Source organism: Symsagittifera roscoffensis, chromosome 4, assembly GCF_963678635.1.
Source record: "Symsagittifera roscoffensis chromosome 4, txSymRosc1.1, whole genome shotgun sequence".
Classification (NCBI taxonomy): domain Eukaryota; kingdom Metazoa; phylum Xenacoelomorpha; order Acoela; family Convolutidae; genus Symsagittifera; species Symsagittifera roscoffensis.
The window spans coordinates 7,121,654-7,141,550 of NC_087065.1; the positions used below are offsets into that span (position 1 = coordinate 7,121,654).

General features: G+C 33.2%; 1 protein-coding gene across 1 annotated transcript in view; it reads right to left on the bottom strand.

The window, feature by feature from the left end:
• LOC134844023 (synaptotagmin-7-like) overlaps nucleotides 1–19,897 on the bottom strand; it is a 117,294-nt gene that overhangs the window by 44,743 nt on the left and 52,654 nt on the right. The window contains exons 5-8 of the mRNA XM_063860477.1: nucleotides 19,657–19,811; nucleotides 18,830–19,045; nucleotides 18,383–18,546; nucleotides 2,612–2,822 (exon numbers count right to left, since the gene is read on the bottom strand). Of these exons, the coding sequence (XP_063716547.1) occupies nucleotides 2,612–2,822; nucleotides 18,383–18,546; nucleotides 18,830–19,045; nucleotides 19,657–19,811 (746 nt within the window). The remainder of the gene's footprint in view (nucleotides 1–2,611; nucleotides 2,823–18,382; nucleotides 18,547–18,829; nucleotides 19,046–19,656; nucleotides 19,812–19,897) is intronic.

Genomic DNA, 19,897 nt, shown 5'->3' on the forward strand with positions numbered 1-19,897 from the left:
TGATTCTTTTAGTTTGTAAAGTTCGTCTAAACTGTTGGTTTCTGATTCTGAAAATGCGTTTCGATTTTTTGAAAATCTTTTTCGTGTTATTTGTCTTTGTTTCGTTATTATTTTTCTTTTTAGTGTTTGTCGTTTTGTTCGAATGTATCCAACTGTTTGTGTATGAGGTGTGATTACAAGGTCGTATTTTTTGTTATCTATTTCACAATTGTGTAAAACGATTGTTTGTTTATTTCCTAGGTTTTTAAATGACATAAGGTTTAGGATGACGGATGCAAAAGGTTGTTAAATGATTTCTATTTTCCTAAACTGTTAGTTCTTACGTTTTTTTGGTTAGCTTAACCTGGGTCTATTTGTTCAGGGTTGGAGAGAAAAGTATATCGATTCCGATGAATGATTTTTTACTTTCTCGTGGCTAGTATAAGTTAAGGTGTTAACTTACTTAATCTTACTTAGGGGTAGTGATTGTGTTCAAGGGTTGGAGAATAGTAAATCGATCCACAAGGTTCAGGTATAATTAGAACGCGAGTAGTTCGTTAGATACTATTTTAAACTTACTAAGTCTAAGATTTATCCTGGGTCTGGTAAGAGGGGGGGTCAAGTGAAGGATGAATAACCGAAGTTCTTCACTGTTTATCCTAATTTGAATGATTAGTTTTGTTTAAAAATTTCTATTAGTCTTAGGTCTTTAGAAAGGGTTGGGTAGTTAATCGACGTTTGAGGTCGTTAGACACTAATTAAGTGGGTGGGGGAGAACAAAGTTGTTCTGTTTGATCCAAGGATAAGCCTTGATGATCAAATTTGAAATTTAATTAAGTAGAAAATGATTTAAGATCCAAGGATAAGCCTTGATGATCTGGTTTTAAAATTAAGTGAATTTAAGTTTTAATAAAATTTTAAATGTGTGTAAAGGAAAAATTTAGTGTTTTGATGATATTAGTGGGTTTATGATTGCTGTTATGTTTTAGATGATGGAGCTGGAACAACAGGATAATTTATGATTACTAACCATTTATTGTCATGCTACTAATTTTTATTTTTTATTTTTCAATAAATATTTTTCAAACATGTTTTGTATATTACTGCAGAATTTTAGGAAAACGATCTGAGATCTTTTTATCAATCGTTATTGTATATTAATAATTTTGTTTAGCGCCTGAAATGATTTTGAAGATTAACTTCAAGGTTTTATGTTTGCAAATGAAAATCTAAATTCATTGCTAGTAGTATTCTAAATATAAAAGTTTGTTCTGGCTTTTGCCGAACTATCATATAGCTATATGGCAAGTTTCTACTTTGTCGTATGTCGTCTCTGGTTCGAGGTCTTCTTCCAATTCCGGGTAGTTCTGTTATGGTTCGGAATATTGGCTCTGATCTATTGAGTCGTAGAGACATTTCGATTAAATTATTGTCGTATAACATTTTGTAAATGTTTTTGTCTAATTTCTAATCTATTTTGGTTAATTCTAAGCTATTAAGGTCTTGTTCGAGACTTATGGTCGCACCAGATGAGTTAGGATCGATGTGGTTAACTCATAGAGTAATTTCGGATAGGGTACACCGTCTGCTCGTCACGCTATCTTATTTTCGGCCGGATAGATTCGTGCAACTTCTTAGTCTAATACCGATCCTAATCTTACTCTTATACTATCTAGTCTCAGGTTGTTTAACTAGTCTCTGCTAGGCTCAATAGATCTAGGGTATACTGGTTTATTGCGGCTGCTGAAGTGCTCGGGAGAGTCCAACTAATTTCTAAGTTAAATTCAAATCTCTCTGGTGCTGAAATTACAAGTAACTTCAGCACTTACAAATAAGTGGGTTGTTAGTTAGATGGATCATGATTGGTTAATATTAAATACTTTACATTGGTAAAACATTTAATTTATCCAATCATAAAATGTAGTTTAGATCAGGTTCCAGTCCACTCACAATCTTTTTACATAAAAGATTAAAGGGTCACAATGAAGGTTCTAGCGATGGTAGGGTTTTTACTTGATAAGCAATTTTAGATAAAAGCAAGATTTTTATCCTCTGAACTTTTCAAAATGTTTCAGTTTTTTTTGCATTTTTTGTTATAATTTTGGAAGAAATCTTAACTTTATCTGATTTGGCATTTATCATACGTTGTTTATTCTTCTGGTTTTCTCATTTGAGAGAACTTTTGGTTTTTGTGTTTCAGGGAGAGACACAAACCTAAAGCAAAAAAATAGAAAAAAAATACATCGCAAAGCTGTTTGTCATACAATTCTATAGTATCGAAAAAATGCTTATCATGCCATTTTTATACATTTTTTTATTCCAAGAGTTGTTTGGAATTGTCTGATAAACATTTTTCTATAGAATGGAGTTGTATGATAAGCATTTTTGTCATCCCGGATTTTTGTGTGCGTAAGGATAATTATATTTTTTGAATTCATCGTGTTGCTAATGGCGTCAAGAATCGAATGTGGTAAACATTTTCAGCCAATCAGAATTCATTATTCATATTTTCGATGCCAATCAGTGCTAAATTTAGTGAATTTAGGACATTTTAAAGAGCGTTGATTGGTTAAAAATTTTCGCGCATTCGGTCAATTGCGCATGAGCATCGCCTCCATGTGTCGGCGTTTACCTTTGAATAGAAATGCTTCTTTGAAAACTGGATCCTGTGATCCGGTGACATCTTGCGTCTGCTGTTTCTGCTGTTTTCCAGGTACCAAACACACCTTGCAATATATTCTCAATTGTTCTTTTTGACTAGTCTTGAAGATGCCCCCCACATTCCTTGCTTTGATGATCTTCACCGTCACATTCTCAGCCTCGGACATATAGAGTAGACCAACCTAAACAATGAATAGTGTGCAAAGATAGAACAAATCTAAGCAGGGTGTGTGTGTGCGTGTGTGTGTGTTTGTTTGTGTTGTTTATGGGAAAGATAGAAAACTCATCATCATCTAACTTCAAGCGTTAATGATCGATTGTATTATGATTTTAGTACCAGTCTTGCTAAAATTGAGAAAAAATTGATTTTAATCAGTTAATAATAATCAATTATAACCTCTCTTTTTGAAATCAAAATATAATCAATCACAATAGATTTTAATCGGTATTAATTGATTATTAATCCATCTACTTTTCGATAAAATTCGAATGGATCAATTATAATAAAATATTTGTATCCCAATTTCAGATTCAAACGTTTTGCACAAAAAAATTTCTATACTCCATTATAATAAATTATAATTGATTATAATCCCTTTTTTGTCGATTTTGTCCTCGACCTTGAACCTGGATTGCTTATATTTTCTGCTTTTTTCAGGCGTTGGTTTATGTGAAAAATGAAAAAAAAATTGTTTTAAAAGTTTTCAAAGCAATTCAATTTATAACTTTTTTAAATTTCTTTTCCGTTAAAGTAGTTTCATGATGAACGTTTTGAGTTTTTTTAACCACCAAAATATCAGCACATTGCTTTAGGTTCATGGTTTATTTCAAAAATGCATTTTTCACCTACCGCTCTAATATGAAAGGATCTCTATGAAACTTTTGTTTCGTGGTACAGTTTTGCGTTCGGATAACCAACGTGTGACAAGACATCTCACATTTAGAGATTTTAATATTGACAGAAACAAAATACCCATGGGATATAATTAAAATATTTTGTCATTTGGCGTGACAAAACTTCGGCAAAATAAAGATTATAAATGAATATAACCGATATAATTGAACTGAAAAAACCAATCAACAGCCGGGAAACTATGCATTTAGGTCTCCAATGTGCCAAAACTTTTCAGTTGATAACATAGTACGTATAATTTTTATTTGATTGATATAATCCTTATGTGGTAGTAATTAATTCCGTATCAAATATTGTTACTTCGCAAAAAAAAACATTGAAAAAAATTGGTTCGAAAAATTAATATGAAAACTCAAGTTTAGTATGAGTGGTCACCTAGTTGTTGCTGAAAAATGGACCCACTGGCCCACAAATTGGGCTCATTCATCACCTTCCATAGCGAATCAGGGACCAAAAATGGTTGCATTCAGTCCCTATTGTAGAAAAACAGTTTCTCTGAGGACTCGAGTCACATCGATTTATGTGCTACATCTGATCTACCTATCATCAGCGTTAGTCTTTGTTTTGGTTTATTTATATTAGAATTAGAAAACTTAAGGGCCCAATTTGCTAAATTTTGCCGTATTGCCCAATTGATCCAATTCAGCTCCTTTTTTCAAAAGTAGGGCATCTTCAGTCCATTTTGGAAAGGGCAAGTTCATTCATCAGCATACTGAAAAATTGGGGGCCAAAAATTCGGCAGAGTTTTTTTAAAAAAAATTGCGCTCATTCAGTTCTTCTCTGTCCTCTCGCTCTTCTTTTCTTCTTCTTTCTTTCTTTCTTTCTTTCTTTCTTTCTTACTTTCAGTCTCTCTCTCGCTCTCGCTCTCTCTCTCTCTCCTTCTCTCTCTAGTGTTTGTGTGTTTGTGGTTTTGTTTTGTGTGTGTGTGTTATGTAGGTTTGTGTGTGTATGTATGTATGTATGTATGTATGTATGTATGTATGTATGTATGTATGTATGTATGTATGTATGTATGTATGTATGTATGTATGTATGTATGTATGTATGTATGTATGTATGTATGTATGTATGTATGTATGTATGTATGTATGTATGTATGTATGTATGTATGTATGTATGTATGTATGTATGTATGTATGTATGTATGTATGTATGTATGTATGTATGTATGTATGTATGTATGTATGTATGTATGTATGTATGTATGTATGTATGTATGTATGTATGTATGTATGTATGTATGTATGTATGTATGTATGTATGTATGTATGTATGTATGTATGTATGTATGTATGTATGTATGTATGTATGTATGTATGTATGTATGTATGTATGTATGTATGTATGTATGTATGTATGTATGTATGTATGTATGTATGTATGTATGTATGTATGTATGTATGTATGTATGTATGTATGTATGTATGTATGTATGTATGTATGTATGTATGTATGTATGTATGTATGTATGTATGTATGTATGTATGTATGTATGTATGTATGTATGTATGTATGTATGTATGTATGTATGTATGTATGTATGTATGTATGTATGTATGTATGTATGTATGTATGTATGTATGTATGTATGTATGTATGTATGTATGTATGTATGTATGTATGTATGTATGTATGTATGTATGTATGTATGTATGTATGTATGTATGTATGTATGTATGTATGTATGTATGTATGTATGTATGTATGTATGTATGTATGTATGTATGTATGTATGTATGTATGTATGTATGTATGTATGTATGTATGTATGTATGTATGTATGTATGTATGTATGTATGTATGTATGTATGTATGTATGTATGTATGTATGTATGTATGTATGTATGTATGTATGTATGTATGTATGTATGTATGTATGTATGTATGTATGTATGTATGTATGTATGTATGTATGTATGTATGTATGTATGTATGTATGTATGTATGTATGTATGTATGTATGTATGTATGTATGTATGTATGTATGTATGTATGTATGTATGTATGTATGTATGTATGTATGTATGTATGTATGTATGTATGTATGTATGTATGTATGTATGTATGTATGTATGTATGTATGTATGTATGTATGTATGTATGTATGTATGTATGTATGTATGTATGTATGTATGTATGTATGTATGTATGTATGTATGTATGTATGTATGTATGTATGTATGTATGTATGTATGTATGTATGTATGTATGTATGTATGTATGTATGTATGTATGTATGTATGTATGTATGTATGTATGTATGTATGTATGTATGTATGTATGTATGTATGTATGTATGTATGTATGTATGTATGTATGTATGTATGTATGTATGTATGTATGTATGTATGTATGTATGTATGTATGTATGTATGTATGTATGTATGTATGTATGTATGTATGTATGTATGTATGTATGTATGTATGTATGTATGTATGTATGTATGTATGTATGTATGTATGTATGTATGTATGTATGTATGTATGTATGTATGTATGTATGTATGTATGTATGTATGTATGTATGTATGTATGTATGTATGTATGTATGTATGTATGTATGTATGTATGTATGTATGTATGTATGTATGTATGTATGTATGTATGTATGTATGTATGTATGTATGTATGTATGTATGTATGTATGTATGTATGTATGTATGTATGTATGTATGTATGTATGTATGTATGTATGTATGTATGTATGTATGTATGTATGTATGTATGTATGTATGTATGTATGTATGTATGTATGTATGTATGTATGTATGTATGTATGTATGTATGTATGTATGTATGTATGTATGTATGTATGTATGTATGTATGTATGTATGTATGTATGTATGTATGTATGTATGTATGTATGTATGTATGTATGTATGTATGTATGTATGTATGTATGTATGTATGTATGTATGTATGTATGTATGTATGTATGTATGTATGTATGTATGTATGTATGTATGTATGTATGAGTGTGTGTGTGTGTGTGTGTGCGTGTGTGTGTGAGTGTTTTTCTAGATTTTCGTTCTCAAACTTTTTTTGCTGAAATCCTGGTGTTTTACGACCAGGTGTTAGGAAATCAATAATTTTTGGCTTTGTGTCTAACGTTACTGCAGGCTCTTATCTGGCAATTCTTTTGCTGTGGCTTTTTGAAGCTTAACTATTTAGACACGACGCAAGTTGCGGAGATTATTCGAAATCACCCAGCAGGTAATTGACCTGGTGTTAATGGTGGATATCTGCATGAAGATATTGGCGCATTGTTTTGTTTTTTCAATATTGTGGCACCAGTTTTCGCTTCCAGAGTTCCAATTATTTTTCACCTCGATTCTCGGTTTTGCTTTTCCTCAAATTGTTCCGGCGGTGGCGTCTTCTGATTGCTATCTTTTCATTTTGATGCTGTTTTTGTTTCAGATCCCGAAATTGTAGGCTACACGATACTTCCTGTTTTAAATTACGATCTGTTATTGTGCAGGTTTGGAATTTCTTCTTTCATTCTGGTGGTTATCCGGCTGTAAAATATCCGGTCTGTTTGTGTTCCAACAATGTCGCTGCGGTGTGCTCCTTCTATTGTTTGGGTCTGCAGTTATTCATTTATAGTTGACACTTTCCTCTCTGAACTTGGTTTTTCTTGTTTTTTCAATCACTCTCTGTCAACTGTGATGGCATGGATGTAATGTCTGCTTGTCATTTGCTCCCTTTTTGCTTTTTTTTTGGTTCTGTGCTGTTTTCTCATATCGAGATTGCCTTTTTGCTTTCTTTGTACACTTCTTTTTTCAAAGTACCTCCGACAAAGATGCCGTTAGATTGTGGATGTCTTGTAAACTTTTCTGTGAGTAGTCTTGCTAGATTTCGTGGACATTTTAGAGGTGATCTACAGGCGGTTCTCGTCTTCAGATGATAAATTTGTCTTGGTTATGTTCGAACTGAGTCTGGGTCTTCTTTGAACTGAGAATCTACATTGATTTGAGTCTAGGTCATGTACTGCTTCTGCCGTCATTGGAAGTCTCTATGGATTCTTGCAACCGATGGTGCTAAATAAATGCTGTAGATCTAGATGGGCTGATAGCAGGACCCTTACATCTTTCAAAAGCAGTCCAATCCTGAAGCTGAGCTGGTGTCGCATATTGTATCGCAACTTGTGACACTTGAACTCTAGTTTCAGGTGTACCACACAGCCTGACCAATTTCGGCTGCAATTGTGGTACGACGTGTAAGTTCTAGACGCAAAAAAACGGCCTAGAGTCCAATAAAGAAGGCTTTGCTCAACAAAACAACCTACTCTGGAATTTGGGGAGATAGTACAAATGGACTATCCTCAACAGGCAGTGGCGTGCGCAGAATTTTTTTAGGGGGGGGGGCGGTTTTTCGAAAAAACTTGAAAAGTTTGCGGACCTTTGTTTTTAGGTCGACCAATTTGATTTTCAAAATTAGTTATATTGGCGCCAGAGGCACCTTTAGAAAAATTTTGAAGTTGGTCGGCCGAAAATGGATTTTGTAAAATTATACCAAAGGGGAGACCCTTTGGAAAACTTTTGCAACCAGAATTGAGGGGAGGTGAACGGCCGCCCCCCCCCCGCACCCCATCCCCTCGGCACACTACTGTGATTATATATTGTATAATAGTGACTCTGCGCATACTTGGTGCATTCCAGTCCTTTGTTTGAACAAAATACTCCACCGAAGGTTTCGTATTCTTAAACTTTTTTTTGCAGCAGCTGAAATTAGAGGAGCTGCCGTCGAGCTTTTTGAGAAAATTTATTCATCTCGTCGCAGTGAGTTTTCATCCTGTGGAATTCTTGTTGTGTTCTTGTGGAATTAGTCATGGTCGGCGTCCTAAGTTTTGTGACCACCAGATGATGGGTCGTTGTTATAGGTTAATTTGGTTCAAGAAAACTTTTTTGTTGTCCTAATGACTGAGTATTGGCTTTTTTAGCGTTTTTGTTTCGGAAATTTGGTGGCGTCCCTTTGTTTTAGTAATTGCCCAGTTCTAGTCATCAAGAAATTTTTGCCAAGATCTTGCAGAATCTTGAAGATTTATCAAAAATAGCAATGAATCTTTGTAACATTTCTGTATTTTATCAGGTTTTAAGCAGTCCAAAATTGCTGACTTCATCCTCAAAAAGTTGTATGATGGCTCTGCAGCTCATTAAGCAAATTTGAATTTTTCGATAAGTCTTGCAAAAAACCTCAGTTTTTTCACTTTTTTCGAACATTCTTCAAGATCTTGAAAAACAATCCATGAAAAATAACTATAGTTTTGAAATACAATTGTTACAAATTTTAACACAGAGGCGAAGCTGCGCTTTGCAAGCACAAGCGAGGAAAATCCAAAAAAGAGCTCTCAACGGGAAAAACGAAATGAAATCAGTATAAGATTAGAAATACACCTTGAAACCTTTTTTGAGATTAGAAGTATCATGTTCTCACATCTGTCCCCCGCCCGCTTGTAGTTTTACTAATACTAGCCACCAATAAACAGCTACAGTTTCTATCAAATCACCAATGTTATGCAAGAAAAATTCGACCAAAAATATAACAACCTAAATGTTCCGGATATGAAAACCGACCAGTTGATTAGATGTCTCACGGCAGCTTGGAAGTAAGCTAGTAATGCTGGGTATACCCGTTCCAATCTTTATAATCATATATTATATGGTCCGCAAATACGAAATTTTTAAGATTTCAAAAAATCGACTCCACACTAAATCCTAGTGTTTCTCTGCTTAAGTAGGGGAGTAAAGGCCTTTTCAAAGTAAAAAACTACCACTTGTTCTTTCAATTGAAGTCTTTGTCTCGGATTTGGCTGGGTTGTTTCCGAAAAAAAATTAGAAAAATAATCAAAAATTTAATTGAAAATTCAAAAAATTGACTTTTCCTAAGCCCATGAACTTTTCTCATCTAAAGCATGGGAATAGCTTCTGCTTTCCACAGCCGGATTTTTGTAGGTTGAACCCTTAATATCATATTTAGCAAAAAAAATTCAAGAATAGTGACGTTAAAACGGTATAAATTTAGAAAAAGTGTTTTTCCGAAGTCCATATCAGCTTCTCGACAAAAATACGGCTAAACAGATGATGCTGGGAAAATCTAGGCACCACGTTAGTTTTATATTAACTATCAACCTCAGAGTCAGCAGATTAGTTTTTTTAAAAAGAATAATTTTCCAAAAACCGGGCAAAATTTCAAAAATTTTCATAATTGCTTGCGCTGGTAAGATTTGAATAACTGATTTTTCTCCTTCCCTTAACCCTTAATCGCCGTTCTGGCAGGGTACTTTTTGAGAGATGTCAAAAAGTTTTAAACATAACTAAAATGTCAAAAAATGGGCTGGCCGGGGCCATAATTTTTTTAACCGAATTTAGGAATTAACTACTTGAGAAAATGGCATCCCCGTAACTGTTCATTTGATTGAAATCTTCAACTCACATTGTGCATTTAATTTTTAATGAAAAGATAAAAATCAAATAATAGTCAAGTCCCCCTACTGAACTTTTCGAATGTTGTGAGTTGTGAGATAAAATGAAAAGATACTAGCCAAATATGCAGGCAGATAGAAGAGTAGCCGGTTTTTCAATTGTTACCATTTATTTGGAAATCAGTTCTGTAGTTTTTGGAAAAAAAACTAACTTCTGCGACTTCATTTAGTTTTGTGGATGAATATAAACTGGTTTTGGTTTTTGCTTGAGCCTTTTATGGCAAACCATTTTTGGTTTTTTAATTTTTCACATGCCTTTTTAATCAATTTATTTAGGTAGGGCCACCGCTGATTCCTGTTCCTGCTTTCGGTTTAATCAATAGTGTTTTTAATCCAAAATTTTTTCAGCGGCCGTAACTGGAGCGTCGGTCCTTCTGTAGCGTCTTCAATCCTGATGCGTTCATTAAAGTAGCAAAAAAGGATCGCGCTTATTTAAGGGTTGCAGTCTTTTTTCTGGATTTTCATTTGTACATTTATAAAGTTAACAGTTTTTTGAGCGGCAGGTTTTTCGGAAGTTTTCTTTATTGGTGTGTTTTTTGTTATTGTGAGGCCTAGTGCTTGTAAACTTCTTGCCTACCAGAATTTTTTCCGCCAAATTTAAGACTTATATAATCTATGCGCCGGTTCACTATGAAAACTATCAATAGCTATACAAAATTACCAAGCAATCGTGATGAAACAGTTTTTTTTTATTTCAGCATTCCACTAATTAACATAACTTGTCCTCGTTTTAATTCCTGCCTGCATGCCCCTAAAGTTGTGCGTGCTTCTGGTAGTAGTTTTCCTGATATGTTTTTTTGAGCTTATTTGTTGTGAAATTATTTCATACCTAATCGTCTTCACCATCTCTTCAACCGGTTTGGGATCCTAAACCTACAAGTTTGTGCGCAACTGATTGGTCCATAACAAAAGATTTCTCTGTTTCCTGTTGTTTCTTATACCTCCATTTTTTCCCACAAATTTGGTCTTGACTATTTTTGAGCTTCTTTTTTAGTGTCTGCACGCAGCTAAGAAAAGTGAAAAAAAATCAATTATAATGTTTTTTTGTGGTTGGTCCAAAATGTTTTCAATAGAATTGATTCCCATTTTGTCATCAGGCAACAAAATGGAATAAAACAAAAAATTATAATCGAATGTTTTAATCAAATACAAAAAAAAATATTTAATTCAACTGGCATTTTCGCCCTTTTACCCCTCAGCCCCATCAACATTTTCCCTGAGTAAAAATGTGACAAACAAAAATCAAAGTTGCTCAGAAAAATCATATTGGAATTGAACGACAAGTAATCAACTTTAATTTAAATTGTGCAAACAACTTTATATGCGTTTATTTCGCATCTCAATAGAATGGAAAAAAATTGATTATAAGGGAGCTTTATTATTTTTATCTATAAAAGTGAAAATAAACAATCATAATTGATTTGTAGGTGATTTCAATGCTTTATTAAATAAAAGCAACATAATACAATTTGAACTGAGTGTAGTAGACTAATTTTCGCTTTTATAGACATTGACAAAAAATCAAAGTTAAGTTGTTTTTATCCGTGGAACTCCAATGCGAGTGACGTTTTTTGAGCACTTCAAACGAATGGCGCACTTTTTTGTGCCTTTTCCATTTGCCTTTTTTCATTTTTTTCTTAACTTTCGTCAACAATTTAACTGGTTCAGTTTTCGACAACAGCTAATATATAATTGCTTTTAATCATCGCAATGGAAAAAAATAAATCGGTAACAAGGACGCAGTGAAAAAATTGAAAACTTCAACCAATATTTCAGAACTAGTATGTTTGATTTTATAAGAAAATTTTGGGTAACTCAAACATCGGCTATAAGAAAATCTTGGAATGTAGAATCTTCCCTGTATAAAATACTAATTTTCAAACTTAATTCTTTTTGTTCCGACTTTTTGAAAAATGGGGAGGAGTTTTGTATTCGTGGGTGTGTTTTAGTTTTTTCTTTATTCTTTTTTGTTTTCCACGCAAAACTTTTAACTATAAAAAATCCTCGGATTGAGTTGAGTGATATATCAGATTGAAGCTATTTCAGGGTTAAAAAATCGATTTGAAAATTTTGATTTTTTGTCCAATTTCGAGAGAGCAAGGAGGCTTACAATAGTTTATTTTAATAGCTCAAGAGTTTACAATTGCTTATTTTTACTCGACTAAAATTAGTTTTTAGAATGTTTTAGAGCCTATTTGGAATCAAAAACGCCAAAACTTCAAAAAATTACCATAAACTTTTTTTACTTATTATCGATGACTAACGAAAATGCTGAAGCTCAATTTTTTTAATTTGGATCTTTTTATAACATTACGCAGAAAATGACTAGGATTTGAAAAAAAAATTTGCAAAGCGAGCAAGCGAGAAGCTTAGGCCATTAACTTTTTATTTAAGACTTGAACATTTATTTTACTACAGATAAATTAGTTGTAGAAACTTCTCGTGCCAAAATATAAAAAAAATTGACAAAAAACTTTCTTAAGAAAATAGTGCTATCATTTTCTGTCGTTTTCTTAGTCATTTTTCACTACTCTGTTACCAGGGCGCCCATTTTACTATTCCTGTAGCATTTAGTTAAACTTCAAGCTTCACCCATGATCGTTTTATCACACCACGCAAAAAGAAACGACACCAGTTTGAATAAAAAAGTCAGTTTTGGTTTTTTTTTCCAAGAACTTGGTCGGGAAAAACTGGGCAATTTGCACAACAATCGGCTCACTTTTTTTCCGACACGCCAATGTTTAGATTGCAACACTTTTTAATGAAATAAAATCAAAAAAACAAGTAAGGAAGAATCAAAAGTGATTGAACTAAAATGCAGTCGGATGATTCAAAGTTTTGCCGTATCCTTCTGCCCTAGCATTTTTTGCAAATAGACTCACAGAATATTCGTGCTTGCGTTGTTTTTAATTCTTAAAACAATCGCAACTCTAGCATAACAACTAACCATATTTATTGGAGTAATTGATATCATCAGAAAAGGTCAAAAGTTAATTACTTTCGTTCACTTTTTTTCAAGTTATCGGTGTGTGAAACTTGTCAATTGGATTAATAATAGATAGTTAAAACGTGATTTGTTTGGTGATTTTAAAGCAAAAGCAGCCAAAAATGACATTCCAGAAAAAAAACGGAGGCAAGCCTTTTTTTCCGACTTTCACTGAAAATCTGAAAATGACGGAATAATAATGACAGGTGTTTTTTATTTTAATTTTTCAAATAGCTATTTTTTTAGGTTTGGTCTGAAAGCTTTCAATGTCTTCAAAACAAATTCAGAAAATAATTAAGCTGTGATAATTTCTGGTGAGTTAATAGAGTTTGAAAACTGTCAATTTGATCCGATTGGGGCAGCTAAATAGCATTTTTTTTCCGCTTTTTTAACGCGTAAACTTTTATTGGGGCTATCTATTTACTCTAATTGAAACGTAATTAAACACTAACTACATTATTATTTTACTTTACATAACTTGTGGGAGGAAGAATTAAAACAATTTTGCAGAAAAAAAACATTGAAATTGAAAAAAAAAATCTTTTTTTTCAACATTTCATCAATCTTGACAGTAAAAAAGAATTGTCAAATAATATTTCATAGATGTTTAAGTGCAATCGAAACAGCCAACAGGGCGGCGCCCTGATACAAGTAGTTTGTTAATTCACCTGAGTGATTTTTCCTTAATTGAATGCTGAATTTTTCCCCATTTTTGTGCAATTTTTTAATGGCGGTTTATTCCCTCCTCTGAAAAAATAAAACAAAAAAACACCCATCGCCTTCATTCCTTTAAGCGCTCGTTGTTCTTTTTTTCTCAAATTTTGACGCCAATCAATTTTTTCACTTCAGTGTCATGACACGCTCAATTTACTCAAACAACAAGTGGAATTTCTCTTCAACCCTTGAATGATATATTTTTTAAATAGCTAACAACTAGGTGATTTTAACTTGATTAATTTTTTTTCCGTATAAAAGACGAAAATAAATTAACTTGAATGTATGAATATATGGTACATTTGGCTGCTAAGACCTCAGTTTTTTAAACAGAAATAAATATTTTGAAAGTCATCCGATTCTATTCATCGACCAAAATAAATAAGCATTTGAATTTTAAATACAGAAAAATATACAAAAATTTCTTGTGAAAAATTCTGGAGTAAAGAAGACATGGGTCACAGGTGTATAAATTGATTGATTCAGAAATGTATTTGGTATTCGCATGGTCTTTAGTGATCACAGTCTTACACAATAACCGTACCCCTTCCCCCAGAGACCATGAAACAATTTAGGGTGACTCAAATTTTCCAGAATTTCACTTCTTGATTCAGAAATAAGTTGACATGCTGAAGTTAATAAAACTCAATTAGCAAAACTACTGTCAATCAAAATTTATGTGGACACTGTAAAAATGCGACTCCCTGTTAACTTTTTTGTAGCCATGTTGAGCGTTTTTTCATGTAACAAAATGTAGCTCCGGGGATTTAGCTTACAGGGATGATTAACGCTGAAGCATTAAAACTCCAGTATTTCAAACAATTTCAGCAATGATTCAGAGTTGTTAAATAAATTGACATTGATTGATAAATGGCTATCGACAGTTAGAAAAAACTGCAAAACAAACTTTATTCCGGTATGAATGAGCGATGTGCAAAAATAAGACTCCTGTCAGTTTTCATATCATCTTAACTTTACAGTTAAGACTTGAAAGTGAAACCGTTCTCACAATTCAAGGTCAAAACCTATACTTTTTCAGAAGATTTTGAAAATTTCCGTCAAGGAAACAAAACTCAATACTTGTTATAATGAGAACAATTTTTTTGTAGAAGAGAAGCAACCGAGCACATTAACTCCATCATTTTTTTTTTCAAAGTTTGCATCAATTTAATCTTCAACCCAGCCTTGAACAAGATGTTGTAAGTTTATGTAAAACGACGCCTGTATCTTGAACTTCCGTGAAATTATAAACTAAAAGTTTAGGTTTATCTGACATGGATTTTTTGCTGAGTCAGCGTTTTGCCGTACCCGTACCTTCTAAACATTATTACCCTGTTCTGGAAGACAGTTTGATTGTCTCTAGAATTTTGAATGCTCTTTCTGATTATGAACACTTTCTTTAACTCTCAAATGTTAATTGTTCTTCCTCATTATGAAAACACTTTTTTCCTCCATAAGATTTATTTTCCACTTAATAATAATAATGAATTAAGGAACATTTGTGGTAGCAGGGGCCTTTTCATCGTACCCTATATTGACTACTGAAAAAACTAACTCGACGGAAATGCTTTTCTAATTGAGTAAATCAATTTCCTCACTTGGAAATTAAAAACTTAAGTAACTTGAAATACTTTTTAAGTTTTTTTTATAAATTTCAGAGGTTTGGACAATTGCAAAATTGACCAATTACTTGAGTTAGTTTAGGATCCGGTTACATAATATCACCCCGCACCCTTACATCTCTGGTTATTACTATTAAATTTTCACCCTAAAAGGACTAATTTGATTGTTTAACGTGTGCAAGATCTGTACTTTGGAACAAATTCCCTCTTTGAAAATAGAAACAGAAACAAGACAGCTGGTTTCAGGGCAAAACCCTGAAATTTCCGATGCTTTTTAAACTCCATTGAATAGTTTTTGCTCCAAAAAAGCTGATAACTTTTCAAAATAAATGGAATGTTTTTGAGATTTTTTTCAAAAAACTCACAAACTATGTAAAAAAAAAATACGTTTTTCACATGGCAAATATTAAATACTTTATATAGCATGCCTGAGTTTAATTTAGAACAATTTCCAAGACGGGCAAAATCTCCGCTTACGCTTTAATAGCCCGAATGATATCGCGCGTTAATTATCCCAAATTGGCCGAATTGGCCTCATTGGCAACCTCTAAACCCACATAGCTTAACGAAAAAATCGTCACAAGTAAAATATAAATTTTTCGAAATTGAGCTCTTGACAACAATACCTTTCTGACGGTATAAAAAAACTTTGTTTTTGGAGAAAAAATCACTCGAGTACAAATTTCATTGAAAATCGGAACAACAAGAAAAAGAGTAAACAAGAACAAGTTCTCAGGCAACGTGCATGTAATAAAATGAGCATTCGATTTGTTTAGACAATTGCAAAATGGATCTAAGATTGTCATTTTTGCAATATAGAAAACTTGCGTTGTTATGCTATAGTTTTCACAGGTCAATCTGAATTTCTTGGGGGTATGCTTGGGGTTTATGCTTGGGGTTCTCAAGTCACGTTCGCAATCTATATTATGAGTTTGAGTTCGACTATAGCACATTCTCGACCACAGATTTTCGGTCGAACGGTAACATGAGTTTTATCTGCCTCGGTCGAAACAAAAATTGTAAACCTCAACCCTGGTTTATTTTATTCAAACCGATTTCGGCAACTGAAACAAAAGTTTTCAATTCTCTAATAAGAAATCAATTTCCTGAATTTAGACTCAAAAATTTAGCACATGCCATTTTTTGATAATGAACTGGGATTTTGAAATTCAGTAATTTGACAATTGTTTTGTACTAAATAATGCGCGTTTTTCAAAAGTTTACATTGATACTGAAATTAAATATACGATTTCTTTAAGCGGGGCAAAACATTCCTCAAAATCAATCCAAAAGGCAATGAGGCAAGCTAATTGGTCAAAATGTATTCCTATGAGACACAAATCATAACCATTGTTAAATGATGTTGGCTGCTTGACAAGAAAAAATGAAAGAAAATTCCGATTAAGGCTGACAATCAAGTGCCTGCCCAAAATTTTAAGTAATAAGCTTGAGACTTTTTTCATCGAGGTTCGAATACTTCTATTAAAAGAATTTTAATCAATGTTTGTTCATATATAAATCTACATATATAATGGAATGAAAACAAAATTTCCGCAGAAAACTTTTATTTATTTTTGCAGCAAGACTATACAAAACTGCTTTTATAAGGAAGAAACCTGAACGTTTGACTTCCTCTTGCCGTCGACGAAAAAATTTTTGGTCAAGTTTTGTTTAAGACGTGCTAGAAATGAATTTTTTTGTTTTTGTATTTAAAATTTTATTTTAATCATATTACAACAATCACGTTAAGTAAAAATTGACATATTTCGCATCTAGCAACGCATTAATAAGAGTAAGTCGCTGGCTGCAATTCATTTTGAAAAGATTCGAATTGCCATTTACGAGTTAATAGGCAAAAATTCCATTCCCCATAACTTAGTCGCTAGTAAACTTTTTTGTTTTGATTTCGAGCTTGAACATCGAAATCTTTCGAATAGAAAAAAATTAGTTTCTGACACAAATTAGTTTCTACCTTAAACCTAAATATTTTGCCTTTTTTAGAAAGTTGGAACAAAAGATCCCTCAAATTGTTGTTAGCGCATAATGATAAAAATAGCCCAGACAAATTTCTAGTCGCAAGCTTATCTCAAAACCATCTTACTGTCGTTCGTTTTGAGGAAGGTGCCTACATACTAACCGAAACTTAGTGAACTTTGACAAGAAAGCAGCAACTTTTATATACATAACAGCTACTGGAATGGAAACAAACTGCAAAATCGCTGCTCAATTCCCTTCCTACAATTTTTTGCACTTCTTTGTCCTTTTATATCAAAAATATGTCATGTTCAAGATTACTAGACAATGGTAGGCATGTTTTCACTCCGTTATAATTAGTTTGAGTTGCGCGATAGCTTCTAAGCGTAGAACTCAAAATTAATTTTCAGTATGAAACTTTTTGAGTTGTGGTTCATTAAGGTCAACATAAACTAGACCAGAGGCGGAAGAGGGGGGGGGGGGGGGCTCGAAATTTCAAAAAAACTTCGAAAATTTTTAGACCTTTTTTAAATAAACACGTCAAAAACGCCGTTTTCGGGCACTGTTTGAAAAGTTTTGAGCAAAGAATGTCGTTTTTTTTTCGGCGCGCGCTCCCCTTAAAAACCAGTATATATTGGCGTCAATGGCGCCTTTAGAAAAATTTTAGGGTTGGTCGGCCTAAAATAGAGGTCATAAAGTAATATCAATGTGTGGTGATGGTTGATAAGGGATTTGGTGAGGGGGTCGAAAAAGGGCGTCCGCTCCCCCTCCCCGCCACCCCTAAATTCACTCCAGATTTCGACTACAAAAATATCAAAAATTTCGTCATTTGAAGTTACATAGTCCAGAAAAAAGCTGATGATTTCATTTTCTACTTTTTAAAACTTTGATTTTAGAAAATAAAATCACAACCAATCCAATTTTTGTTTTTTATTTGCAAAAAAATTGATAGTTTTTCGTTATCAAGAGCTACGTTATCTTCTTTAAGTCTGCGTTTGTTTCACCATGGAAATCAAACATAATTAAAATACTTTTGCAGCTTTAGAAATACCTTTATGTCTCCAAGGTCCCCGAACGAACTTTTTCTGGAGGAGCAGTTGGACGAGCAGGGGGAGTTGTTGCTCTTCGGAGTGAGAGATCCCCGAGGGGACAGGAAGCCGGGAGATCCGAGGCCACTCGCTTCGGCACTGTGAGACTGCGGCCTAATGGCCATGGCTGAAGCAATCATCAAGTGTTATATTTTCAAGTGCAAAAAAATGAAATCGTAATGTAGAACTTTGAAAAATAATAGTGTTATAAGCCCCTATATGTAAACATTTATCAAAAATGAAATAATCATAATTTTGATTAAATTGTTGACATCAAAACTTGTTTTTAAAACTGATTCAAGAGTTGAAACTTTCAGAATTGTGAGACGATTCTACTCTTGTTCACACACATTTTTGATTTTTTCCCAGAACAAATTTAAGCAAAATAGTGCAATATTTTAAAAAGGTACTTTTGGCTCGACACATTCCTGGGATATTGAGAAACATATTGAGTGAGGAGCTCAAGGTCATCTTGATCAGATCTTTCTTGGCCTCCAGTTGACCTGCATCGCCCTGAGTACGTAACTCGTCACTGTCAGATGTGTTCACGCGGCCACAATTACATAATGAGTCGTCTAGTGATCTCCGTCTGAACCTGCTTGACCTCCGTTGCATGTAGTTCCGACCTTCAAAGCAGAATTTTTTGAGAATGTTGGATAGACATGCATTACGATGTTGTAAGGCACAATAGAAAAAGACGCCCTTAGAACAGTTTTGGAGTTGGCCAAACAAAAATTGATACCGGCCTTAAAATATTCGGCTGTAATTTATTCCTAAACAGTACCAAAGAAGGGTCTTTTGCAAAAATTTGACTGCCAAAGTTAAGAGGGCTCATTTGTCGTGCTTGACGGGTTGAACACTCAAAAAATTTCGATATTAACTGTCCTTTAAACAAGCCTCAGTTGGCATCTAGCTTCGGGGCTACAACAGCCTGACCAAATTCGGCTGCAATAGTGGTACCACGGGAAAGTTTTAGACACAAAAAACGGCCTTGAGTTGCAACCAAAACAAAATAACTCAGTCTGGAATGTGGGAAAATAAGAGAAACGAACTATGTTTAGACAGTCGAAATAGCTTTTCTCAAATCCTCTGCAAATCCCAGAAACCACAATTAATATAAAAATAATCATAATAACTATTATCAAACTTTTTCTGTCGAGTTTTTGAATACGGAATTCTAATGGATTCTTAAATATATTAATAAAAACAAAAAATTGGCAGAATAATTTTTTTAAACCTTTGAGAGTGTCGGCAAGGGACCGTCTGCGCATGTACATGTTGATGGGGGGACTGCTGGAGCTGATGGAGCCGTCTCTGGATGCCCTGGCGTGGGCCGAGTAGGCGTGTGCGTGTTGGTGGTAGTGATACTGCATTTGTCGCACAAAACTAGTCCTGCAAATAAATAAACAAAAACATAACAATTGGATCATAAAACCAAACAAAACTGCTCGTATCGGGGCAAACCCTGAATGTTCCGA